The 27,415-nt window shown below is 39.3% G+C and overlaps 1 protein-coding gene across 2 annotated transcripts; it reads left to right on the top strand.

The window, feature by feature from the left end:
- Positions 1-27,221, top strand: POPDC2 (popeye domain cAMP effector 2). 2 transcript variants are annotated; one of them, XM_081945788.1, is made up of 4 exons: positions 1-770; positions 18,711-18,819; positions 21,923-22,416; positions 26,898-27,221. In XM_081945788.1, exons 1-3 carry the CDS (start codon positions 280-282, stop codon positions 22,385-22,387), a joined length of 1,065 nt encoding a protein of 354 aa, XP_081801914.1. In that variant the 5' UTR covers positions 1-279; the 3' UTR covers positions 22,388-22,416; positions 26,898-27,221. The 2 variants fall into 2 exon arrangements, with proteins under 2 accessions (XP_081801914.1, XP_081801915.1); XM_081945789.1 differs by having other exon boundaries at positions 21-770; positions 21,923-22,295.
- Positions 27,222-27,415: the final 194 nt, after the last annotated feature.

A 27,415-nucleotide genomic window follows, 5' to 3' on the forward strand; every position in this document is an offset into this window, starting at 1 on the left:
AAACTCTCTTAGCTACTCTTGAATTTTCCACTCCAGTTCTCAAAAGGTGCTTCCAGGATAGAATTTCTTATGCTTCTACAAGTTCATCAGCAAGGTCTTAAATCCCACCAGGAACGCTGGATATTGCAATTTGTGGAAAAGAACTTCAGGAGTTGTTGGCTGCAAATACATAATTTGAGAAATGTTCCTCTAAAATCTCCATAGAGGTGTAGGAATAGGAATTGGTTTCTGTGTATTACATTAATTTCAAAGTGAGTTAGGTATAGAAGTTACAGGAAAATGAATGAAGAAAACACACTTTTGGATCGGATAATTTTTAATCCGGTTTTGTGTGAGAACTGGAAATACTTTATGGAAGGAGCAGCCTATCACCTCGCTTGTTTGTTCCTCCTTCTTGGCTATATGGGAGGTAGTGGAATCTTTGGTGCCATCTATATTTTTGTGTTGTTATCCATTGGCTTTCTTTGCTCTGTCGTATGGGGATGGCTCAACGCTTGTGGATTAGACATTGTCATTTGGAATGTGCTTTTATTTCTGATCTGCTTGTTTCAGCTAGCACATTTAATTTACCAACTCCGTAAAGACACTTTTTCTGAAGAATTTGATCTCCTGTACAAACAAATTTGCCAGCCTTTGCAAGTACCTCTCCAAACTTACAAAGAAATAATCAAGTGCTGTGAAGAACAGGTCTTGCCTTTGGCCAAAGATCAAACTTATGCTGTGGAGGGCAAGACATCCATAGATCGTTTGTCCTTCTTGCTGTCTGGCCGGTAGGTCTCTCTTTCTCCTGAAAATATCCCTTGTGATAGTGGTGCTTTTGAAGACTACTAAGTGGTTTCAAAGGGTAGAGAGGCATAGGAACTGCATGCTTTGTTCTTTCTCACATTATGGAAGAAAACCCCATTTTTTCACCCCAATCTGCACCGGAGGAGTTGCATAAGAGTGTGCATAGTCATTATTTCTGAGATTGGCTTGTTTATCTGGATAAAATGGGGAGAGAGTGCATATGAAGAAGCATTTGATAAAGTGAGTCATCATTTCCATTATGTATTTGTACAGCCCAGAAACAAAGTTTAAATGTAGCCTTTAGCCCTCTTAACTTTAAAATACTAATATAAAATATAAAATGAGGGTGATAAGTAGGAAAACGAAAACAATCGGCTAAGGCCACATTGCTTCTCTGTTGCAAACTGACTCTTCCAAATTTAGGAAGGTTAATATACTGTGGGTATAGAAGGCAGAACATGGGATGATTTGCAATACATTCTCAGTTATTTAACAACAATAGCAAGAACTTTATCTTCACTCTAAATTGTTGAATGGAAAATATTTGGCGTATTCAAAAGGATTTGCTTGTTAGTTAGAAAGACGATTAGCTGTATTTCAAGTGAAGAGTTTGAACAATTGCTGAGCTTAGAATCCTTTAATTCTATTTCCTCTCTCCAGAATTGGGGGGGGGGGGGTGTTTCCCAGGTTTTTAGTAAAAAACAAAGTAGACCTCCCTGCCCTGAAGATTGTTCATCCTATGTATAATATTTGAAACTGAATATACTGTATGTAATATATGAATATATATATTCATAAATGGCAGATTTTTAAAAAAAGATTTAAAAGTAATAGGTTTTATAGAATCATATTATTTAGTGAGACATTTCTAAAGTAAATAATGAGAGTGATTGACCCATATTAAATGCATGTCTTCACTACTAATCCCTTCTGCCACAGAGTATTGTATATTAGAAAAGATACCGCTTCTAAAATATTTTATATAAAATATAAAAGTCCCCTTAAAAGAGGAGGTGGAGTTGCACTACATGTAAAAGACCACTATATTGCTACAGAAATTCATGAAACCAAAGACAAAAGCCTCCTAGAATGCATATGGGTCAATATAACAGAAAAAAAGAATGATATGGCCATAGGTGTACACTACAGGCCATCAATCAAGCAGAAAAATATACAGTATATATATACTTTTTGCTAACTAATTAACAAATATATGTAGGAAATAACAAGTATTTGTAGGAAACACACTACAACAGTAATGGGGGACTTCAATTATCCTGATTTCAACTGGAAGACTAATTCTGCATCAAGTGAGAAATTGAATAGGTTCTTGACAAGCCTAGCTGACAACTTTGTTGTCCAAAAGGTAGAAGAGGGAACTAGAGGGACAGCTGTACTGTACCTAATTCTCACAAACAGAGAAGAAGCTATAGAGGGAGTTGAAACTGCAGGAACCTTGTGTGAGAGTGACCATGTCATACTGTAATTCAACATAATGCAAACACAAGCAATAAAACACAATCATACCAGAATCTTAGATTTTAAAAGAGTTGATTTTAACAAACTCAGAGAAAATTTTGGAAAGATTTTGGATGAAAAATTTTGGATGAGAATCCTAAAGGGGAAAACAACTCAAGAAACTTGGGAAATTGAAAAATATGATCATAAAAGCCCAGTCCAGCACAATACAACTGAAAAAGAAAAATAAGAAATCCAAGAAGAAGCCAGCATGGCTGCACAAAGATATCTCTGATAAACTAAAGGACAAAAAGGCAAGTACAAAAGGGACACATAACTAAGGCAGAATATCAGCAGATAGCCAGAATCTGCAAAGATAAAGTCAGGAAAGCAAAGGCTCAGAATAAAGAAAGACTTGTGACAATTAAAAAAAAGTTTCTTTCAACATATAAATAACAAGAAAAAAAATCAAGGAAACAGTCAGTCCACTAAAGATGGCAAGGAAGTAACAGGCAACAGAGAGAAAGTAGAGATGTTTAACTCATTCTTTGCATCAGTCTTCACCCAAAAAGAAACTATAGCACAACCTATCAAAAACATAACTGTAAAAGGCAGACTAGAAATAAAAGTTAAAATAAGCTTTAAGTGAACAGGTTAAAGGTTAAACAGGTTCTGAACTGACAGAACACCTGTCTGATCTTGATGAATACAACTCACCGGGATTACATCCCAGAGTTCTAAAGAAGTTGGCAGTGGTCATCTCAGAACCATTGTACCATATCTTTCAAAAATCTTGGAGCACCAGAGAACTACCAGAGGACTGGAAAAGAGCTGATGTGGTTCCCATCTTCAAAAAAGGGAGAGAAAAACCCCCAGACCTAGGAAATTACAGACCAATCAGCCTAACATCAATACTTGGGAAGATACTGGAAAAGACAACCAAAAGATCTGTGAACATCTAGAAATGAGTAAAGTAATAGGTAGAAGTGAGTATGGGTTTGTTAAGAATAATCATGCCAAGCCAATTTTATTTCATTCTTTGACATAGTGACTAAATTAGTAGACCAGGGAAATGCTGAGGACATAGTATATTTAGACTTAAGCAAGGCATTCGTCAAGGTAGACCACAACCTACTTCTTGATAAGCTAAAAAAAAGTGGGATAGATAGCATCACCATCAGATGGATTGTAACTGGCTGACAAACCATACTCAATGAGTAGTCCTTAATGGTACTACGTCTACATGGAGGGAAGTAAGCAGTGGGGTACCACAAGGTTCTATCTTAGGCGCAGTACTCTGCAATACCTTCATAAATGACTTAGATGAAGTAATAGAAAGGGAACTTATCAAATTTGCAGATAACACTAAGCTGGCAGGAATAGTGAACACCCTAGATGATAGGCTCAAGATCCAAATGGTTCTTGACAGACTTTAACACTGGACCATAACTAGCAAAATGATATTCAATGTAGAGAAAAGTAAAGTCTTACACTTAGGCAAAAAACCCCAAAAGTACACGTATTGTGAGAAATCAGGCTTAATAGCAGTAACTGTGAGAGGAGTCTTGGAGTCTTAGTGGACAACCTATTAAATATAAACTAACAGTGTGCAGCAGCAGCCAAAAAAGCCAATCCAATCCTAAATTGCATTAACAGAGGGATTCAAACAAGATCATGTGAGATACTAATATCACTCTAAAAAGCCTTACTAAGACCACACCTAGAATACTGCATCCAGTTTAGTCACCACACTATAAAAAAGATGTTGAAACTCTAGAAAGAGTGCACAGAAGAGCAACCAAGATGATTAGGCGACTGGAGGTTAAAATATATGAAGAACAGTTACAGGAATTGGTCATGGCTAGTCTAGTGAAGAAAAGGACCAGGGGAGATATGATAGCAGTGTTCCAATACTTGAAGGGCTGCCACAGAGAGGAGGGGGATCAAGCTTTTTTTCTTTTTTTCTTTTTTTGAATTTTTTTTAAAATTATTATTATTTTCCTTCTACAACACCTTACAGTCATTATATCAACATTATTATGTCATCATACCTGTACATGTAAATATTATTTTGCTTCTATGTTTGTAAACCTTTATACACAGTTCTATCTATCTATCTATCTATCTATCTATCTATCTATCTATCTATCTATCTATCTATCTATCTATATCTATATCTATCTATCTATCTATCTATCTATCTATCTATCTATCTATCTATCTATCTACCTACCTACCTACCTACCTACCTACCTACCTACCTACCTACCTACCTACCTATCTATCTATCTATCTATCTATCTATCTATCTATCTATTGTTTTTCGGCTTAATTAATTTTATTCTTGTTTTGCAGCTATTTGTACCAATTGTTCTAAATTTCATAATATTCCGAACTCTTCTTTGTCTTTTAATTTTAGTGTTAATTTGTCCATTTCTGCGCAATCCAAATTTTTTTGTAACACTAATTCGTCCGAGGGGGATATTATTTTGTTTCCAGCATTGGGCAAACGCTATTCTAGCTGTGGTCAGCAGATATGTTAATAGGTACTTAATTTTCTTTGTATATTTCCCTTTGATTATGCCCAGCAGAAAGAGTTCGGGGTTGTATTTTATTTGTTCTCCTGTAATTTCTTGCACCCATTTCCAAATTTTTGTCCAATATTTTTGAGTTTCCGGGCAGGTCCACCATATGTGATAGAAAGTCCCTTGTATTTTTTTACACTTCCGGCAGGTCAGATTCATGTTTGGGTACATTTTAGCCAATCTTGTTGCTGATAAATGCCAACGATAAAACATTTTATACATATTTTCTTTGAGTGCTACTGATCGTGTTAGTTTATAATTTGTGTTCCAAATTCTTTCCCAATCCACTAGATCTATATTGTGTCCAAAGTTTTTGGTCCTTTTCATGCAACCTTTAACTTTTTCTTCTTCTAATGTTACTTCTAATAAATATTTGTAAATTTTCGTTATGAATTTATTTTCTGGGCCAATTAAAATTTTATCTATTTGTTGTAATTCTGTGTATATTCCATATTCTTTTACATCTTTTTTGTATCTTGATTGTAGTTGAAGGTATGGCCATCAGTCTATATTTATATTTTGCTCCTTTAATTCCTGATTTGTTTTCAAATTTCCTTGGATATCTAAAATTTCACTATATCTAACCATTTTCGATAGATCTAGTATATTGGGATGTGTCATGGCTTCCATAGTGGAAAGCCATGTCAGTATTTTCATGTAGTATTTTTCTCTAATTTTATTCCAGACCTGTATCAGTGCATCTCTAATATAGTGTCTATTAAAGTATTTTTGTTTCTTTTTACCCTCTTCCCATAGGAAAAAGTGCCATCCCGTTTGCAAATTGTGGCCCTCTAATGTTAGTATTCTTTTATTTTTTAAATTTATCCAATCCCTAATCCCTATTACAAAGCTGCTGCTTTGTAATAAAGCTCCCAGTCAGGGAGTCCCATACCACCTCTGTTTCTGTCATCCTGTAGAGCTTTCAACTTTATCCTGGCTTTCTTCCTTTGCCATATAAATTTTAATATAATCTTGTTCAATTCAATTTAAAAAAATCTAATTTTATGGGGATTGTTTGAAATAAGTATAATATCTCGGTAATACATTCATTTTTATTGCTGCTATTTTCCCTAATAATGATAATTGTAGTTTCCCCCATAATTCTAGATCTTTTTTTATTTGTTGCACTAATTTTGTATAATTATTTTCTTTTATAGTTGAGCACTTTGCAATTAGCCATATTCGGGGATATTTAGCTTTCTTTGTCACTTGCAGTCCTATTATTCTTTCTAATTCTTTATTTTGTTCTTCCTTCAAATTTGTAGTTATCATTTTAGTCTTTTCTCTATTAATCTTGAACCCTGCTACATCTCTATATTTTTCTAAGTCTTGCATTAAACTATTTCCTGTTTCTAGCGGATCTTCTATAATGAATACCGAATCATCTGCAAAGGCCTGAATTTTATACTCCTCTCTTTTAATTTTAGTTCCTCTTATCTCCGAATTTTGTCTAATTCTTATTAGCAGACTTTCAAGCATCAGGATAAAGAGCAGAGGTGATAGTGGTCAACCCTACCTTACTCCTTTCATTATTTTAAAGGTCTCTGTACTTTCCCCATTTAATAATATATTTGCCCTTTGGGTAGAGTATATTGTTTCTATTAATCTTTCAAATTGGTCCCCTAATTTCATATTCTTAATTTGTTGCATCATGAATCCCCAATTTAAATTGTCAAATGCCTTCTGTGCATCCAGAAAAACAAGTGCCACTTGTTTCTCTGGATGCGCCTCATAGTACTCTAAGATATTTGCTATATTCTGGTATTATTCCTAATTTGTCTTGGGAGAAATCCATTTTGGTCTGGATGTATATAGTCATTTAATAGTTTTTTCAATCTCTCCGCTATTATTGTTGTGAATATTTTATAGTCGGCATTTAACAATGAGATTGGCCTATAGTTTTGAATCTGTTTTTTATCTGCACCTTCTTTAAATATTAATGTAATATGTGCTTCCCTCCATGAATCTGGTATTTTTGCTTTCATCAGTGCCTCATTATACATCTCCAACATCAAGGCTTCTATCAACTCATTCAATTCATCTATTATTTTATACCATTCTGCTGGAAATCCATCTGGGCCTGGCGTTTTATTATTTTTCTGTTTTTGGATCTCCTGTTTCAATTCTAATTTCTTTATTTTTTTGACAACATTTCTTTCATGACTTCCGTTATTGACGGTGTTTCTTCTCCGTTCAGATATTCTTTTATTTGTTTTTCATCTACTTGTTCCCATTTATACAGATTCTCAAAGTACTCATATGCAATCTTTTTCTTCCCTTCCATTGTATGTTGTAATTCACCAGTTTCCTCTTGAAGTTGATATATTAATCTTTTTTCTCTCTCTTTTCTCAATCTGTATGACAACCACTTCCCCAGTTTATTGGCTTGCTCAAGGAAGTTTTGTTTTGTTAGTTTTAGGCCCTTTACCATTTCTTCCTGGTTTGATATATTTATGTTTTGCTAACATCCAATCCTTTCTAATTTTGTCATTCTGTGGGTTATTTTGTAATTCTATTTCTAAATTTTTAATTTCCTCCTCTAATATCTTCTCTTGTGCCCATTTCTTTGTTTCTTTTTGCTGAATACGCTATAATAATTCCACGGGAATAAGCTTTCATGTTGTCCCATAGATTTTGTATAGATGTCTGTTCTTTTGTGTTTTCCTTAAGGAATAATTCCAATTCGTTTCTACATTTTTGAATAAATTCTTTTTCTTTTAATATTTGCAAATTTAACATCTATCTTCGTCTAGTTTTTTTCCCTTCCCAAATTATTTTAATGGGGTTGTGATCCGCCCATGTATTTGGTAATATTTCAATTGTATGTATTTCTGCCCCAATTTCCCCATTCATCCATGCCATATCAATCCGTGACCAGAATTGATGTGGATTGGAGTAAAAGGTAAATTGCATTTTTTCTGGTTCCATTTTTCTCCAAATATCTATTAAATTTAGCTCCTCCATCATCTCAAAGCAAGTTGTTGGCAATACTTTTTTATTTTTAGTTTTTTTGTCACTTATGTAATCTTTTTTACTGTCCACTATGGCATTATAATCACCTATTATACAAATATTCCTCAATCTAATTTCTCTAATTTTTTTGTGTAGTTTTTTATAAATCCTTCTGATTTTCGTTTGGGACATATATTGCTACTAGTAGTACTGATTTTTTGTTTATCCCTATCTCTATCATTAATATTCTTCCCTTTGGGTCTGCATAAATTAAATTTGTCTTTATCCCATCTTTAACATATATCTCTATCCCTTTTCTCTTTTCTTCTGCTGATGCTGCATATAATTTTCCTAATTTAGGACATTCCAGGTATTTTATATCTTGTTTTTTAATGTGTGTTTCCTGTAAGCATATTATATCTGCCTTTTGTTTTATTAATTTTGCCCATATATGTTTTCTTTTTGTTAGCGAATTTAAATAATTCCTTAACTTAGCTTGTTCTATCTATAATAATCTACAAACAGTAATCCTAAAGCAGTATAAGCAACTTAAATAATGTCTATATATATCTCTAAATTATTCAATAACAACCGGTAATAATAAGAAGGAAAAAGCAAACAGAGAGAGAGAAGGACAGAGAGAGGAAGCCTCAGTATTCAGTACTCATTTATACCAACAGAGCTATATCTTAAGAATGCAATTATTTCATTATATCCTTAGTGTAATTACTGCAATTAATTCAAATAGATATTTATAACCATAGACATATATATAAGGATATCCACAAGCTTTCCACTTACTTGTTTATAAATATTAATATAGATTTGAGTACTTGTTTATAGGTATTATAAATATTATATATAAATATTATATATAATTGTAACTTATTTCACTAAACTATTAATGCAGTCAATTCATTTAACACCTTTTCTTTTACTTTTTTTTAAGTTTTAAAAAAGTATTTTAAGTACTTTTCTTTTCAGTCTTTGCAAAATTGTCCACGCTCTTCTGTTCTAAATAGCTCTAGATAATTTCAGCACAGCTGTTGCATCAGCCTTCCCCTTCCGTTCCGTTGTCCTCTTCTTTTTCCTAACTGCTATCTGTCAGCCGCTGCCCCCAAGCACACCACCGTTCTCCAAGTCTTCCTTCTTTCTCGGTTTCTTTTCCACCACTTGAGTCTGTATGTCTTAGAGTCAGCTCGTGCTCTTTCTTGTTGTCTCCCCTCTGATCGCTCACTTACGCCAATTAGTTCTTTCGGGCCGGTCTTTGCCTCTAAAAATCTGCCGCTCTCATTCCTACAGGTGGCCGCTCGGTTATAGGGCTCTCACCCCGATCTCTAGAGACTCACTCCTTTGCCCATTCTTCTCTGCGATCTTCCTTTTCTGCCAACACTCACCGCTGTTTCCACTCGCAAGCCAATCCACTAATCCACACGATGACACAACAGGTTGATTAAATTCTTCCTTCCCCTTTTAGATAGTTTGTCGAGACTTTAAGTCCGCCATTGAAACAAGGCAGATGCTTGCACGCCGGATTAAAATAAAACCTAATAAGGAATAGTGAGAATATATTCTGAAATTTGCTTGCAGAAAAAGGCATCCAAATCTACCAGCATGTAGTCTTATTATGGCCCAAAGATAATGTATTTAGGTAGTGAAAGAAAAGCAAATGCCTGCAATAGAAATGCAGGAATTTGGGGATCTGTTTGATGCTTGCTAAAAAATTTATTGCTAGAGTCATCAAGAGTCTCTGGCAAAGAATAAAGAAAAACAGAGCCAGGAACTTATTTTTTAAAAAAACACTTTAATTTTATTCAAGACGACAAAACGTGCAAGATTGCATAGAGCATCAACAGATAAAGCATTCATTTACAGTAACTATTTGAAACCTCACAAAACAATAATTGCAATATAACATTACTCTGGCTGAGACAATGAGTTGTATTTCTCAACTTTTCTTACACACTTCTAGTATTACCATCTTGCTTTTGTGATTTTTCATGTTCTACAAATACCTTCCATAACTCTTTTAAAAAGAGCTACTAACCCCATATATCTAAAGCTACACCTTCAAACTTCATTGAAAATCTAGCAGACACTGTTCCTGCTGTTGACGCAGCTTGCAGTTTCACTTTTTTTCCTCCTCCCTCCCTCACTCTTTTGGACATGCATCATACTTTTGATTGTATGGAACTTTTGACCAATCAAAATGCCCAGCTCCTTTTTGAATGCATTGTTCCTACCAGAGGTGTGTTTCAGCTGGTCCGGTCCGGTACGTACAGACTAGTGCCAGAAACCCAGCGTGTGTTTGCATACCAGAGCCTCCAGAGGCCCAGTACCGGAACAGTCCCTCCCCTGCCTGTCTCCCCTGCTTGCTCCCCCCACCCACCCGGTCACTGCTCTCTCGAAGTTTTAAAAAAATTCTCATTGAAGTGGAAAATTTAAAAGGTTGGTTAATTTCTGTTTATAAAGGTCACGTGGCGGCGGTGTGCTGGCTGCTGACCAACCCAGCACCTGACCAGAGTGGCACAGTGGGGCTGTTCTGGAGCATTTCCCAGCCAGGAAGGGGCAGCAGGAGAAAGTGGGGCTGCCAAAAGCCCAACTACAGCCGGCAACGGGGCATGAAGGAGCGGCCGCTCAGCAGAACTGGGAGCGTCTCCACTGCCCAGGTTGTTGGGCTAGCGGGGAGTTTGCATGGGCCTGAAGGTGGCAGGGAGGCAGGTGTTGAGGCTGCCCTGGGCACCTGCACCGGGCGGCAACCTGCAGCTCTCGGAGAAAGGAGGCAGGGAAGTGAGCCTCCTTCTGCCTCGTTCCTCAAGAGCTGGTTTCAGGGATGGCCAGCCTCTCCCACTAGTGCGCCCTTCATTCACCTTCCACCCGGAGGCTCTGCCAGCAGGGCACCTCCCATTTCGCCTCCCACGAGACTGGGTGCGGTGGAATATACAGCAAAGATGTGTCCATGTCTACTATAACTATCACCACTAGCAGCAACAGCAGGGTAGCAGCGGCAGCAGCTGCTGGTCTCTGTTTCTGTGGGTGGGGCTGCTCTCTGCTCCCCGTGCTTTGCAGCTTGGCTGGAGATAAGCACCGCTGAAGTGCTTTGCTTGCTGCAGCAGCTCGGACACCAGGGAGGTGGGAGTAGCGCTGTCCGGGTTTGGGGAAAGGCAGCCAGGGCCGGGCTGCCGCAGCCGATCCTCCACTGACCCCTAAAGAAGATGAGGTGGTGGATGATTTGCCCGTACAACCAATCACACAGAATGTGTGACACCACTGGTTAAAAAAATAGTACAGGATTTAATTTCCACTGGTGTAAATTAGTTTTCTTAATTAAGGTAGATAAGATAATGGAAACTGGTGAGGGTTATGTTATTCTTGAATTCCAGATCATATTACCTCCCACTATCATAGATCATGTGGAAAACCTACTATGTTTTTCAAAATGTTTTCTGGAGAAAAAATGCAATTTGTATTTGCATATATTTAGTGATTAGTTATTTTCTACAAAACTTTCTATAAAAATGTGAAATAGGAAAATCTATACTTGATATATTATTTCCCCCCCAAGCCATTTGCATTATGTTGTAAAAGCTGGCAGCTTTTCATTAACTTTATGTACTTATCTAAGCTGATAATGTCATAGAATAACAGAGTTGGAAGGGATCTTGGAGGTCTTCTAATCCAACACCCTGTTCAAGTATTCATTCATTGCACAGTTTAGCCTCCAGATTTTTATCATCTTTGTTGCTCTTCTCTGCACTCTTTCTAGAGTCTCAACATCAGGTTTTATATTCTTTAAATAAAGTTTTGTTGTCTTAATCCTTTATAATTAACTAAGTAAAGTTAAATTGTTACATTTTTTGTTTATTTATAACTTTATTTTTAGTAACTTATTGTAATAACTTTTTTTCTTCACTGTTGTTGCAGAACAAAGTACTTGAGAAGGAGACAGGATAGCTCCAATCATACTAAGAATTAGGAGTAATCATGGATATAACTGAAATCTGTTTAAATGATGATAATAATAATAAATAACAACCTTAACAGCTGTTAGGTCCTTGGTTAGAACTGTTATGTTTTTACCAGGCCCAGACTGTGAATTGAATTGAAGATTAACAATAGCAACACAACACCAATAATAATAACAACCCCCCAGTGGTGTGATGCAGCCAGTTCGCAGCAGTTCGGGAGAATCGGTTGTTAACTTTCTGGGCAGTTCGGTGAATCTGCTTTTGTTTTTCCCATTTTAAGGGATTAATCCTGTCAGGAAGGCAAGAAGGAGACGTTCTAGTGTACTTCTGTGTGTTGTTTCTAGCCTAATCCTGCTTATCTTTATTGCCCTGCTTAAGTATTTTCAGAAACTGCCTCTGGTTAAGTTTTCTTACATTCTAACAGCTGTAAATCATTCTCAGTATGCCCAGACTTTCTCTAGCCTGAACAGCTTCTCTGGAGTTTTTTTCCTCCTTTGGTGGTACTTTTATTCTGGGGCTTAACTTTTTTTTTCCAGGGAAGGGTTGTTTTAAGCTTTTTACACTGCTTTAGTGGTTCCTGGTACTGTCCTTTTGGGGTGATTGCAGGCTTCTTTCTTTGGGAAGTCTCCCCCCCCCCGCCAACTGATGGAAAAGCAATGAGTAAGTGGTTAGTGGACATGGCAGTACCTGGAGGCAGCTGAATAGAAGAGAAAAAACTGGAAATGATAACAAAATACAAAGACCTGCAAATAGAAATAGAATGATTGTGGAAAAAGCAATCAAGGTAGTACCAATAGTAATAGATGTCTTTGGTCCAATCCCAAAATAACTGGAGCATCACTTGAACACCATTGGCATTGACAAATTCACCATCAGTCAATTGCAAAAGATGGTTTACATCCAGCGACAACATCTGTAACACTATCAAACATCCACATCTGTCTATCCCAGATCCTTGGAAAGAACTTGATGGGTAGACAAAAATGCCAAACCCTGAACATCTGGTTGACTGCAAAAAAACAATAACAATAATAAAAATTTATCATGTTTCCAATCTTTAGCAAAAGAGGTGTATCTTAGTGTAACTCGGTAAAAATGATTTTCAGGATTTGAACACAACTCCCAAGGAACCTGAAAATATGTACTTATCATGAAATGGGCTGCCTTTCAAACCCAAACATTGGGGAAATAGGATCAATATCAGAACAGATCAGTGGTGGGATATGACCACTACACCCCGGTACAAGTGTACCGGTGCCTGCTGGGAGCACCAGGTACCGTGGTCCTGTGCTCCAGAGGGCCCACCCGCCCGCCCGCTCTCCTTACCTCTATTTGAGCTGACTCTGGCATTTGTGCATGCACACGGTATACGGTGCCTGTGCGATGCTCCGCCGAGCAGCTGGAGCATTGCGGGCGGTGGGTACGCATGCGCCCGCTGCACCTGTGCATGTGATGGACGTCCGGCCCCGTTACAGCGTATCAGTTGCAATGGGAGCTGGAACCCACCACTGGAACAAATGCTGTGACATTCCCTTCCTCCCTCTTCAACACATTATTGTAGCCCTTGACAAATTTATCAAGAGTGATGGAGGAGGTGATGGCAGCTTGGTAAAAACAAACAGGTCTCCCTTACAAAAATAGTAATGGAATGATTCTTTAGAACAAGCACTCTGTGGAGAAGAAAGCTATTCCAATCTTACATGATAGTTTGGCCCCAGGCCCAGATCGGCTATAAAGAAAAGCTTGTTATCTACAATAGAGCCATGTTGGTGTAGTTTTCATATGCTGTAGCAATATTATCTTAGAAATAGAACTTACAATTTCCACATATAGCAGGTGCAGATCTGCAAGGTGAAGGTCAGGTTGAAATAACTCCATAAAAGTACAATAACATGCACAAAACCAACTAACATGCTAACAAAATTTGAAACTTTCATGGATTATCAAAAAAGAAGAAGAAAAACAGCATATTCAGCCTCTGCATTATTGGCTGAACTTAGTTGCAATAATGGACCTTTGCTTCCTTTGAACACGGAAGAGTAGAAAAAAAAAGAGCAGAATCAGGAGGCTCATCTTAAAGACCGTACTGTCAGGACAAGTCTCACAAAATATGTTGTGCCTTATTATCCTAGTGGACCACTACTTACATATGAGCCAGTAGTTTGCTGTAGTGCCAAAAAAGCCAATGCATCAACAGATGAGCTGTGGTGCCGCAGTGGTTAGAATGCAGTACTGCAGGCCACTTCTACTGATTGCCTGCTGCCCGCAATTCAGCAGTTTGATTCTCACCGGTTCAAGGTTGACTCAGCCTTCCATCCTTCCGAGGTTAGTAAAATGAGGAGCCAGATTGTTTTTGGGACAATATGCTGACTATGCAAAACCATTTAGAGAGGGCTGTAAAGCACTGTAAAGCGGTATATAATTCTAAGTGCTATTGCCATTACTACTAGGGTCACAAGAAGTTATAAAACCTCTATTTTACACTGTAATGTGCTAGTGAGGACACATTTTGAATACAGTTCCGGTCACCACGATACAAAAAAGGTGCTGATATCTTAGAAATAGTACAGAGCAGAGCAATAAAGATGATAAGGAGTCTGGATGCTAAATGGTATGATGAACGGTTAAAGGGAACTAGGTATATCTACCTCAGTGAAGACAAAGATTAGAGATTGATATGATAGCTGTATTCCAGTACGTGAGGGGCTGCCATAGAAAGGGAATGGGTTGATTTATGGTTCAAAGCTCCTGAGGGTAGAACAAGAAGCAATGAGTGGAAGCTCATTAAAGATAGATCAACCTGGAACTAAGGAGGAACTTTCTGACAATGATAACAATTGAACAATGGAAGAGATAGCGGTTTTCAAGAAAATATTGAACAATCATTCGTCATGATTCAAAATATTGAACAATCGTTTGTCAAGATGATCTAAGGTCTTGTGCCATTTACCACCTCCAAATTGTAGGGATTTTTACAAGCAGTAAAAATCCCTACAATTTAATGCATTCCTAAAACATCAGCATGAGTGCATAATATACAATTTACTACAACATAGTGAGTACAAGTGACAAGATGTTAAAAATAAACCCAAGTAATAGAAACAAATTAATTAAAAAATACTTTAAATATGGAATATTGAAGTTCTACCTTTTTGGTTATGAAATAAATGTATAAATATATGTTTCTTCCAGAAAAAAAATGTGAGTGAAAATGTATACTGGAAGTATGATAACATTTCGGTAATTTATTAAACTGCCAGGCTGTCCAAATTTTACACAACCAAGGAAAGCCTTGGATATCCTGCATAGAGAACTGGCAACTGAAAGCAACTTTGTGAACTCTCCTGGGGGTGTTTGGGTTCTGATCTGAGAGTAAAGAACAGATGAGATTGTCTTCAGGGCAAAAGAGACTTATGTTGGCAGACAGAGATCTGAGGATGGAGTTTGAATTACTGCCAAGAGGTCTGCAGCAGGTCAACAGGTCTCCAGTAGGCAGGCACAAGTTTGTTCTACAACAGCTGGCTGGGGAATTCTGGGAGTTGAAGTCCACAAGTCTTAAAGTTGCCAAGTTTGGACACCCCTGTTCTACAAAAAGGGTTGTATCTTCTCCCCAGTATTGCAAAGGGCAAGACACTGAAATGGCTGACAAATGTCGGGATCTAATATACCCTGTTCCAAATGAAGAGCTCTATCAAGCTTCCACTGCTGCACTGGGAATCCCCAAGGGTGGAAGGGCAGAACGTGAGAAATCAGACTGAAATATGTCATGCTGGATCCTGACTTTCCCAGAAGAGACAGTCATCAAGGAGGATCATGGTAGCCAATTACTAGAAAAATAAATTTTGTGCCAGAAATACAGCTGCGGTAAACGGGTCCTTAAAACCAAGGGAATTAACCCAGTTTCTGAGTTACATGCTACATTTGAAGTGCAGGACAGTCCTTCAAATATCACTTTTAAAAATCTGGATGGTGCTGTTTCTATGGATTTTAGGTTGTTGAAGGTGTCACAAGAATAATTTGGGGTTTCAACTCAAGCCCGGGTTGCACAAGAGTAAATAAAAATGAAATCCAGATAGCTGTGAGGAAAGAAGTAGTATTTATTTCCAAAAGCAAGGAGGTTTGCCTTGGGGGCAACTGCAGAAAAATGGGATACAGCGAGATTGTTTTATAAGGGAGCTTGTCCTGAGTGTGGAAGTGCATACATGCTGATCTAGAGTGACATCTGAGAGGCATGGGTACAGTTCTTTTTTAATTTACTGTATTTTCTGTTTACAGACCTTCTCCATTGATATGTGGATTAGGTCTGGATAAGTTCTTTGGGAGTTTGAGGAGATTTGAGTAAAATATTTTTTCCCATTTGCACTATTTTCTTGCTAACTTAGTTTCACCTTGACTGTCAATTATCTAGAAAAGAAGCTGATTCTCAGTCCATTGTGGATTCTGTAAATGTTTAAGGAAGATGGAGATAGTATAAGGAATAAAATACAGTGTTCCCCCAAGAATACAACTACCCTGAAAAGAAGCGCTAGCCCAATTTCCACACCTGTGCCTGATAGAACCCTTGCCCCAAAATAAGCCCTAATTAAGCCTCACCCACTGTCTGGTTGTATGAGGTGGGGCATAGTGCATGCGTAAAAATCAAGCTAGGGTAGGGGTAGGAGGGTGGAGCTTCCCACTGCAGCCAGGCCTTCCATGCTCTGGCACCTGTTATGTCGCTGCCAAACTTCTTCTGTGGCCACATGCGGCTGGACGCTATGTCGTGCATCAGGCTGGTGTCTCCACTTGTGGCAGTAGGCTGCATGACACATTGCGCCGGTGCTGCCGTGTGTGGCAGAATGCCATGTGGCACATTGCGTGGTGCTGCCACTTGCACACACAATGGTGCAACATGCCATGCAGCCTCCTACTATGAGTGGCCGCGTCTGGCCGCGAGCGGTGTGAGCAGCTGTAGAAGAAGACAGGCAGCAGTGCGACAGGTGTTGGGGTGTGGGATGCACGGCTGCGGTGGTCCTAAGGTAAGCGAGTAAGACATCCCACGAAAATAAGACCTGATGCTTATTTTGGGGCCCAAAAGAAAATAAGACCAGATCTTATTTTGGGGGAAACGTGGTATATTTTGAAATAAAACTTCCCACATATGCTATATAATATCTGGGTGAAAACATTTGCTATAGACCCTTAGGAAGTAAACATATTCTTGCTTCCTTTGGAATAAAAGAAACTGTGTACAGCTTTAATAATATGATTATTAGCATTTTTGGAGGCAGATTGAATTTGTTCACACCCAACTTTAGCGTGTTGAAACACTGTACATAAGATATCTAAAAGTTAAAACTTGGCCTCCAGTATTATTCTTTGCCATATCTCAGTCCCTTTTTCGGAGTGTGTGCAAAGTAGCAGTGCAGCCAAGTGAAACAGAGGCAGTCTGGAACAATAGCAAAGCCAAGTGAAGTCACAAGATTAACCTTTACTTTTGACGATAATGTTTTAATTTAGCGATACTGGATGGTGTTCTGGAATTGGTTTGTCATTGTGATGAAATGCAGAAAACTTTGACCAGGTATGTATCCTTAATCATACTGCTCAGAATTTATTCTGTTGAAGGAAACCAAGGAGTCTAGTCAGTCTGGATGCAAAGTATTTAAAATCCCTCTTAAAATTCCTAGAACAATGCAAGAGCCAAATATATCCTTGAAAATTGATGTGTTTTTTCCTGGAAGCATTCAATAATACAATGCTTATTAAAACCCTAGGGCAGGCCTGTCAAACTGGGGGCCTTGGCTGGATACGGCCCGCACAGGCTATGTGCAGGCCATACCCACCACAGCTCCGCAAAGGCAAAAGACATCCTGATATGTTACAATACGGGCCACGATGTGATTGGGTTTGACACGCCTGCCCTAAGGTAAATTTGTCCCCTGTTTTGAGAAAGAATAGTATCTTGGCAGCATTGTATGGTTCATATACAAGCATCAGCAACAATGTAGAAAAGAAGCTCTGCCACAAAAAGATGTCAAGGTCATGATCCAGTCTGGAAGGTGGGAATGCTCTCTAGGCAATGATCAGGGCCTTGCCACATCTTTTCTAAGATCTCTTCTCAGAGGGGAAAAGTCTCTTGATTGGTGGGACAAGATTATAGGTTGTCACAGATCCTTTGCTTTTTTTTCCCATCACAGAGAAAATAGGTAGACGCAAACAGGGTTGAACAAAATGGCTGTCCGGTACACAAAATGGCTATACCCAACGAGGGAGGGGAACTCTGAAAAGGCTCTAACTGTCTAAGACAGGATAGTTGACTCATGGGGCATCATTGCTTTGATAAAAAAGTATTTCCCTTCTTCTGTTGTGAACATATGCCAGGGGTATCCAAACTTGGGAACTTTAAGACTTGTGGACTTCAACTCCCAGAATTCCCCAGCCAGCCATGCTAGCTGGGGAATTCTGGGAGTTGAAGTCCACAAGTCTTAAAGTTCCCAAGTTTGGACACCCCTGACATATGCTGTGGAACAAGGATGAAGCCAGAAAGGGAAGGGAGCTGTCGCATCAAACCTTCCACTTGCAACAAGTCATTGTTTACTAGCCCTGGTTAGAGTTATGAAGCTTTCTTCCTGTGAAATGCTTGCTTCTTTTAGGGGTATATTAATGAATAGCCATTTGCACACAGAGCTTGAAGCCTCACTATTACTTCCTTCTTCCTGACTGCTACTGTTCTTTGCACCTGCTTGCCTTATCTTCATGTTACTTATATTCTGTGCAGGACAATCTGATATTGTTGAACAGTATTTTTTTTTAAACTGCCACAGATATTAATGTCTAAAACAGCTCTATCCTATATGGTGTTGTTTGTGTCTAAATGACCACCTGCATGGACCTTATCATATGTCTTTTAATTGTTCAGCAATTGCACAACAGCTTTTTTAATTTTAATAATTTCCCTGCCCTCCTTTCTCTCTTTCTGCAGAGTTAAAGTAAGTCAGGATGGACAGTTTTTACATTATGTTTTCCCATATCAGTTCTTGGATTCCCCAGAGTGGGAATCATTGCGGCCTTCTGAAGAGGGAACATTTCAGGTAATGTTCTTCATAATGTTGGGATTTATTTATAATAAACAAACAAACAAATAAATAACCTTGGAGATCTTCTAGGCCAAACCAATGATCAAGCAGGAGACCCTATACTATTTTAGACAAATGGCTGTCCAGTTTCTTCTTAAAAGCCTCCAGGGACGGAGCATCCACAATTTCTGAAGGCAATTAGTTCCACCGGTTGATTTTTCTCACAGTCAAGAAATTTCATCTTAGTTCTAAGTTCTTTCTCTTTTTGATTAGTTTCCATCCATTGTTTCTTGTCTTGCCTTCTGGTGCTTTGGAAATTAGTTTGACATTTAGTTCATAAAGATATTAAAGTGTACTGGTCCCAAAATGTAACATTGGGGTTCCCCACCGCTTACTCCCCTCCATGTAAATGTAGTTCCATTAAGTACTACATGTTGGATATCATTTGTTAGCCAGTTACAAACACATCTGGTGATGCTGCTGTCTATCTCACATTTTTCTAGCTTGCCAAGAAGTAGGTTGCGGTCTACTTTATTAAATGCTTTACTAAAATCTAAATATATTATGTGTTATGGTTCCAAGTAAGGACCCCAATCAGTTCAGGACACTGAGGCTGTGCTTCTCTCAAAGATCCATTTTATAGGATACATCATATCAGCACATTCAAATGTGAAACCAATTCTAAATATTTCCTGTGTTTTCAGTACAATAAAAGAAATAGATATCATCCACCCCCTTAATGCCATTGGTCACAATAACCAACCAGGTAGATGGTAGGCTGCTCAGCTACTCCCTCCAGTTGTTATGAGATCATGTTGAGACAACCTTGATTACCATGGGCCTTATCACTGTTGTGTCTAGCACTTGGAAGGAAATTATCCCACACCTCATAGTTCCCCCTCACCCCATATGTATGGCAACTAAGAAACAAAGTAAAAAGAATATGGTTTCAGCTAAAGTCATTTTGAGAGTTGCCACTATGTTAACAGCATTTCATTGATCCACTAATTAGGTCACTTTGTCAAAGAATGAAATAAGATTTGTTTGTTGATCTGTTTTTGACAAACCCATATTAGCTTCTGGTTTTAACTTCGCTTCTAGGTGCTTGCAGGTATGTTGCTTGATTATCTTTTCCAATATCTTCCCTGGCATTGATGTCAGGCTGATTGGTCTGTAATTTCCTGGATCTGTTCCCCCCATCCCCCTTTTTTTGAAGATGGGAACCATATCAGCTCTTTTCCAGTCCTCAGGTAGTTTCCTATTGCTCCAAGAACAAAAGTTGTTCAATGGTTCTAAGAACCGACCTGTCAGTTTCCTCAGAACTCTGGGATGTAATGTGGCAGGACCAGTGATTTGAATCTTGTTAGCATTAACAGGTGTCCTTATTTTAATTTGCATTCCTAGCCTGTCTTTTATGGTTCTGTTTTTGGTAAGTTGTCTTGTACAGATGCAAAAAGCGAATTAAACAGTTCTGTTTTCTTTCTACTTCAAGTTACTTCCTTACCATCTTCTCCTATTAGTGGACCTATGGTTTCTTTGACTTTTTTCTTCTTTTTTATGTGTTGAAAGAAACTTTTATTATTATATTTTGACATTTGTTGCAAGTATTACTTCATCTTTGCAGGTTTGGCCTATTAGTTATTCTGCCTTAGTTATGTGTCCCTCTTTCCATTTTTTTGTACTTATCCTTTTTTTCTTTCAGTTTATCATAGCGTTCTTTGCACAACCATGCTGGTTTTTCTTGGTTATTTTCTTTTTCTTTTTCAGTGGGATTGAACCGGACTGGGTTTTTATAATCATATTTTTCAGAGTTTCTTAGGCTTCTTGATTTCCCCTTTAAGAATTTCATCCATGGGATTCTTCCCCAACTCTCTCTGAGTTTGTTAAAATCAGTTCTTTTAAAATCCAAGACATTGGATTGATTATGTTCTGTTGCTTGTGTCTGCATTATATTGAATTCTAATATGACATGGTCACTATGCACCAAAGTTCCTGCAGCTTTAATCCCCTCTATCATTTCTTCTCTGTTAGTAAGAATAAGGTCCAGTGTAGTTATTCCTCTAGTTCCCTCCTCTTCCTTTTGGATGAAAAAGTTATCAGCTAGGTTGGTCAGGAATCTGTTTGATCTCCTACTTGTTGCACAGTTTGTCTCCTAGTTGATGTCAGGGAGTTAAAATCTCTCATTACTACTGTGGTATGTTTTCTACATTCATTTGTTAATTGATTAGCAAAAAGGTCATCTATTTGTTTTGCTTGCTTGGGTGGCCTGTAATATATGAAATTATGTGATTAAATAATCACATAATCTGATGTGAAATTGGTAGCTCTATACCTTTTGGGATCTATTTCTTCTCCTTTTTCAAGATGCAAATAATATTGGCTTTTGTTCAGTCATTTAGTACTTCAAGAATTCTTCCACATCTCTCACAGAAAACTTCAACCAGACCATCAGAGAGTTTCTTCAGTATCTTTGTATGTGGTTTATATGTCCCTGGGGATTTTAAACAATGCACAATTCAACTGTGGAATTCATTACCATGAGATCGGATTCTGGCTACTAATTTGGTGGCTTCACAAAAGGGTTGGACCAATACATGGAAGTCAAAGCTACTAGCCTTAATGATGGTGTAGCTACCTCTAAAGACCATCTGCTGTGAGACTGGTGTGCTTCCTCATGCACTAGGTATGCCTCTCTGAGAACAGACTAGATTGGCCAAGGAACACTGTCCCAGCTGGGCTTTGCTTATGTTCCTACTTATCCTCATTCAAAATAAAGAGATGCTCTCTATGCTTCTCTTGCTTTTGCCAATCTCAAAGATCAATCCACTTTCCCAATGTAACTGAGATTTTTAAAAGTACAAATGTAAAAATACATTTGCAACAAACCTTATACATTGTGTTCCAAGCTATTCAAGAAATACTTGAGCAATGTATTGTAAAAATTCATTTTCAAAGATGATAATGTACACAAATAAACAGTATATTGAATATGAATTTATTTCAAAATGTGGATTTCTTGTACATTGTATAATAAATCTAACAAAATGTGAGGTGACACAGTGACTTTGTTATTTTTAAAAACAAATAAATGCACTTTTTTCTCTTCTTTCTTTGACAGGTAACTTTGACAGCAGAGATTGACTCCTCTTTTATCACTTGGCAAAGGAAAAAGCTCTATTTGCTTCTGGCTAAGGAACACTATATTGCTCGTCTCTTCTCTGTCCTCCTTGGCTGTGACATCTCAGAAAAGCTCTATGCCTTGAATGAAAAGCTTTTTGCTAAGTTTGGCCTTCAGTTTGACATCCGCTTACCCAGCCTCTATCATGTCTTAGGACCTGCTTCAGACACAGAGGTGGAAAAGGCAGAGTATGAAGAGCCAGTAATGCCTGTAGGTGGTTTACCTGCAGTTGGCCAAACAGCTCCTGTGGTTCCTTGCACTGTGTCTCATTCTACTCATCCTAGGAAATCTCGGCCTGACAGTGACCTGTCTGGTGAGGACTCTACCAGTCTTGTAGTGGAAGATTTTGCTGAGTTGACAGGGTCTTTTATGGACTATATGAGTGAAGGGGAGTATTTGAAGTGAGTAACATGGGCACACATCACCCTGGATAAGTAAGTATTCTTTGTGCCTTTAGAAAGAAACATATCTAGATGCAAGGAAAGGGTAACTGATGTGTGCAGCATACTGATTGCCCCTTAGAACCTACAATATATTAATTCTTAGTTCATTTGCTGCAGAAAAGGGCTTTGGATCATGACTTTGTCAAACTTCATCTCCCTTTTTTTTTTAGGAAGAACTACTAGCTTCCTTAATGACTATAAGAATGCTGTTGACATAATATATCTTGAGTTCAGTAATGTATTCAACAACATACCCATGACATTCTGTTTAGTTAATTAACTAAATGTAGGCTAAATAGTTTGAGAATTAGTTCAATACATTGCCAGCCTAAAAACTGAACTCAGATAATGCTTATTAATGATTCTTCATTGAATTAGAGAGAAGATACTACCGTGTTTCCCTGAAAATACGACAGGGTCTTATTTTCTTTTTATCTACAAAATATGGGTTGGGCTTTATTATGGGGGGTTTATTGTTTTAGGGTTGCTGGGTGGCTGCTCTCTTGCGAGCGGGCTCCCAAAGAGCCGGGCACAGCCTCATGGGCGAATGGCTGTCTTGCGCTGTCGTAGCAGCGCAACACAACAGCCATGAAGCAACCACGCTCATGAGCAGCTACCCAGCAAACCCCCTTTGCAGCCAGGCACAGTGCCATTCACTGACCTAGGGGTATTGCCAAGCCGCGTGAGCGCCTGTTCGCCACTGCCCGGCTCCCGCGGCTTGGCGCCTTCCAAATGCCAGTGAATGGCGCTCTGCATGGTTGCAGAGGGGGGTTGCGTGAGCGGCTGTTCCGCTCTTGCTCACCCGCCTCCCAGCCTGACGATGCATGGCCCAGCTCTCATTACGGAGCCAGGGCACCGCCGCCACCATCCCAGCCTGGTTTTTTCCGCGGCTTCCAACCCGAGTCTTTCAGCATGCTCTATGGTTGTGGGCCAGCTGCCTGCAGAGCGTACAACCATAGAGGGTGAGCCCAGAGTGGCCACTGCCGAAAGACTCGGGTTGGAAGCCGCGGAAAAAGCCAGGCTGGGATGGCGGTGGCGGCGGTGCCTGGCTCCGTAATGAGAGCTGGACCATGCATCGTGAGGCTGGGAGGTGGGTGAGCAAGAGCGGAACAGTTGCTTGCGCAACCCCCCTTTCCAGCCATGCAGAGCGCCATTCACCTGCATTTGGAAGGCGCCAAGCCACGGGAGCCGGGCAGCGGCGAACAGGCACTCACGCGGCTTGGCGATACCCCTAGGTCAGTGAATGGCACTGTGCCCGGCTACAAAGGGGGTTTGCCTTGGTGGCTGCTCGTGAGCGTGGTCGCTTCATGGTTGTTGTGTTGCGCTGCGGCGACAGTGCAACACAGCCATTCGCCCATGAGGTGCGACAACGTAACACAGCCATTCTCCCTCTTTGGGAGCCCGCTCGCAAGAGAGCAGCCATCTAGCAACCCCCCTCTTTAGCTGGGCACAGCGCTGCTCACCAACCTAACAGTATCCCGAAGGCGCCAAGCAACACGACCTTTGCCTCCCCCCAGGTTCCCACGGCTTGGCACCTTTGGGATACTGCTAGGTTGGTGAGCGGTGCTCCGCCTGGCTGGAGGTGGGGGGTTGTCCAGGGTGCTTATATGCGGGGGGGGGGGCTTATATTTTTGCCCACCAGAAAAATATGGCATGACTGTATTATGAGGACATGTCGTATTTTCGGGGAATCACGGTACTTAGAGTGCCATGGGGTTCAATCTCAGGCATGTTACTCTTCAATATTTTTATTAGCGATTTGGATGACGTGGAAGGAATACTTATTACATTTAGAGATGACATAAAAATGATATTAGGCTTGTATGAAGCAATTCAGATTTACTACATTGACATTATTCATGCTATGAAGCAACAGTATTCACGTTGTCAAAGCAAAGACCTAACTTGATTCACCTCCATAAAACCATTCAAATGCTTTGGACCAATGCTGATCTCAGCCTTCTCTTCTGGTACTGGTCAAAGTGTTTTAAAGCCCAGAGGCTTTAGGATTGCCTATAGCATGTGCTGAAGCTATTCAACCTAGAAGACCTTCAGTGTACAACAAGAATGCTCTGGGCTGATCACCTGTAGTATACGCTGAGAGATTGCCCACAGTGCATACCAGAATGATAGAGCTGAGGTAACTTTCCTTGAAAGACGTCTGGAAGAGATAAGTGACATCTCCTTTATGGCTCACTGACAGAGAATTCACTTGGATAATTTGAACCAGCTGGTACCTCATAGGCTATGACCCAGTGAATATGGATTTGAATCCTGAGGAAAAAGCAAAAATTCTATGATACAGATAAACAGACCTTGCTTCCTGATGTAGAATATTCCACAATTTAAGTTCAGCACTAACTTCTCCCTTTCTCTTTTCCATGTGAACTGAGCCTGCATCAGTTGAGATATTTAAAAAGGCCTCTCTGTTAGATCCTAAAATATGGATTTGCAGACAGTCTCCAATTTTCTTGCATCTTTGTCCTTTCCAGGTTTAAACACATAGATCCAGTTGAATCTGCTGAAGAACACATTGATAATCAGTGCAGGTATCATATGGAATCATGGCCAGTTGCCATGAAATCTTGCAGTACCTCCTCACACAGTGCCCATCCTAAGAAGGGGAAGGAATGGGTTTTTGGGTGAATAATATAACAGATTCACCCTTCTGTCTATGTGCTTGTCGTCACAAAGATTGAATTACACCATCTCATTTTTCAACAAGACTATGGATTTTTTAAATGATACTTTTGTCATATTTATTTCTATCAACTTTAATATCTGTTTCAAAAATGGTTAGAATTATGTGCTGCATACTACTGTATGGTCTATTAATTGATGTTTTCATGAGGCTTTGGTTTGAAGCTGTACGTTATTAATATACTTGTTTACTATTTGTTACCGTTTATTTTCAAATTTATATTTGAAATCATTCTGCAGATCAGGGCTAGGCTAACCAGGTTGCATTCCCCATCACCCCATTTTTTTCTGATTTTCCGTTCATATCATGCAATTTGATGAAAAAAGTGCTATCATTTGGTGATGTTATTTTTAGGAAGTTCGGGCAAATGGAAATCTTCAACAATATTTTAACTGCTCGCCTTCTTCATCCAATTTTGAGTTACTTGACCAAAGATCAAGAATTCAGAATGTATTTATTTATTAAATTTTTATGTGTCCATTTCCGCTATAAGGCAACTTTGGACAGCAAAAAGCTTTATTTTAAAATCTTTTATAGGTTACATTTTAAAACAACATTTTGCCACAGCTACACTTTTTAACAATAATAACTTTACAATTTAAGAAAAATCTTGCTAAAAATCCCATGAATACATAGTACTATGATTCAGCTTAGAACAGGGGTGTCAAACTCAATTCCATTGAGGGCTGCATCAGGGTTGTGTTTGACCTCCGGGGGTGGAACACACCCAGGATGTGTGACCATGGTGGGCATGGCCATGGTGGGCATGACATGGGCCTCATGGGGGGGGGCACCCGTGGTGGCCAAGTGCTAAGGCAGGACTTCCCTGGACCCTCCCTTACTCTCATTGCACAGATAATCCTTGAGTCACGAATGTAATAGAGTCTGCCAGTTATATTCATAACCTGAGGATTCAATTGATTGAATCACATTAAATGAATGTGATCACTTCCTGCTTTCACCAATGCATTTGTTAATCGAATGCACAGGTCATTAAATGCACATGAGGTATCTCAGAGTGGGGAAGAGCATGTGGGGTTTCCTGCTGGAGCAGGCTATCCAAGGCCTCCCCCAATCCACTGAGACCTCATGCTCCCCTGGGATCCTCACAATTGCTTCCCCCCCCCCCGCTTCTGAGTAAAAGACTTTGGCTGGGGCTAGGTGGCCAGCAAGCCTGGGCCTGGACTTGGCCACAGCAGCCTCCTGCTTCAGGGATTGAGGCAGCAGCAGCAGTCAATCAACAAGGAGCTTACTTCCTTTGTCTCATTGGACTGAACTGCAAGCCCCTTGTTGATTGGCTGCCATTTCCCAATCCCTGAAGCTACTCATTCAAACTAGCCAGTCAGCAGCAAGCAGGAGGTTGCTCGTCACTGGCCAGACTGGGCCCAAACCAGGGGTGAAATCCACTTACCTTTGCTACCTGTTTGAGTGCAATTAGCAGTTTGGTAGCAATGTGAGTGCGGTAGCAATTCAACAAGATTACAATTCTAAAACCTTTCTCCTTGATATGTCAGCTTTATCTCCCCCCCCCCCCCCCCCCCCCCCGTGTATTCAAGATGGACTGGACTTAGTTCTCTTGCGGGTATGAAGGGATCCAAGGCTGATGATGTGCTTGGTCCCACCCTCAGGCTCAGTCTGGTCATCACCTACATTGATAAAGACTTTTTGAAACATTAGGATATTAGCTTGGGCAATGGAGTTGTTTCCTTTAAAACTGGACATATAGGTATAAGCTAGTTCTTATAATAATTATGGATTCTCTTTCACACAGCTTTCGGAAACCACCTGAGGACTAATCATCCTGCCCTTGCAAAAGGACGAGCCCCTCTGGCTCCAACTCAGACCCCAGAACTCTAGAGAACAGCTATTGGGAATCCAAGACCTGAATGAAGCAAACAGATCCCTGATCACCAATCAGGATAGCCTTCATTATTTGTGTGTCATAAATATATAAAATGTCTGTCCATATGATCCACCATGAAAGATATTCATAGAACAGGCAGTGATGGGATATTTTCCAGAGTTTATCAATCTGCTCTGGCACCTGGATGTTTGTATTCTTGAACACTTCATATATGTTAAATATATTACATGTCTTGGAATTACCATGGTATAATTAATTGATAGAACATGATGGGGGTTCTATTAATTCTCTTTCACAAATCAAAGAAAGAAGAAAACAATCTTTCATTTGTTGCTTCCATTTTGGCGATCATTAGTATGCTTGCCGATGTGAAGAGTCATTCTTCTAGCTAAAGCTGTATTCTTCACAAAGGCATCCCATGATAA

Source organism: Natrix helvetica (assembly GCF_964273705.1).
Source record: "Natrix helvetica genome assembly, chromosome: 2".
NCBI classification, from domain to species: Eukaryota; Metazoa; Chordata; class Lepidosauria; order Squamata; family Natricidae; genus Natrix; species Natrix helvetica.

What these genes read in the sequence shown, in the direction of transcription:
- POPDC2 (XM_081945788.1), top strand. Translation starts at nt 280, where the DNA reads ATGAATGAAGAAAACACACTTTTGGATCGGATAATTTTTAATCCGGTT. An exon ending in TCCTTCTTGCTGTCTGGCCG is followed by an intron (nt 771 to 18,710) that starts GTAGGTCTCTCT and finishes CTCTTTCTGCAG; the next exon opens with AGTTAAAGTAAGTCAGGATG. An exon ending in CTGAAGAGGGAACATTTCAG is followed by an intron (nt 18,820 to 21,922) that starts GTAATGTTCTTC and finishes TTTCTTTGACAG; the next exon opens with GTAACTTTGACAGCAGAGAT.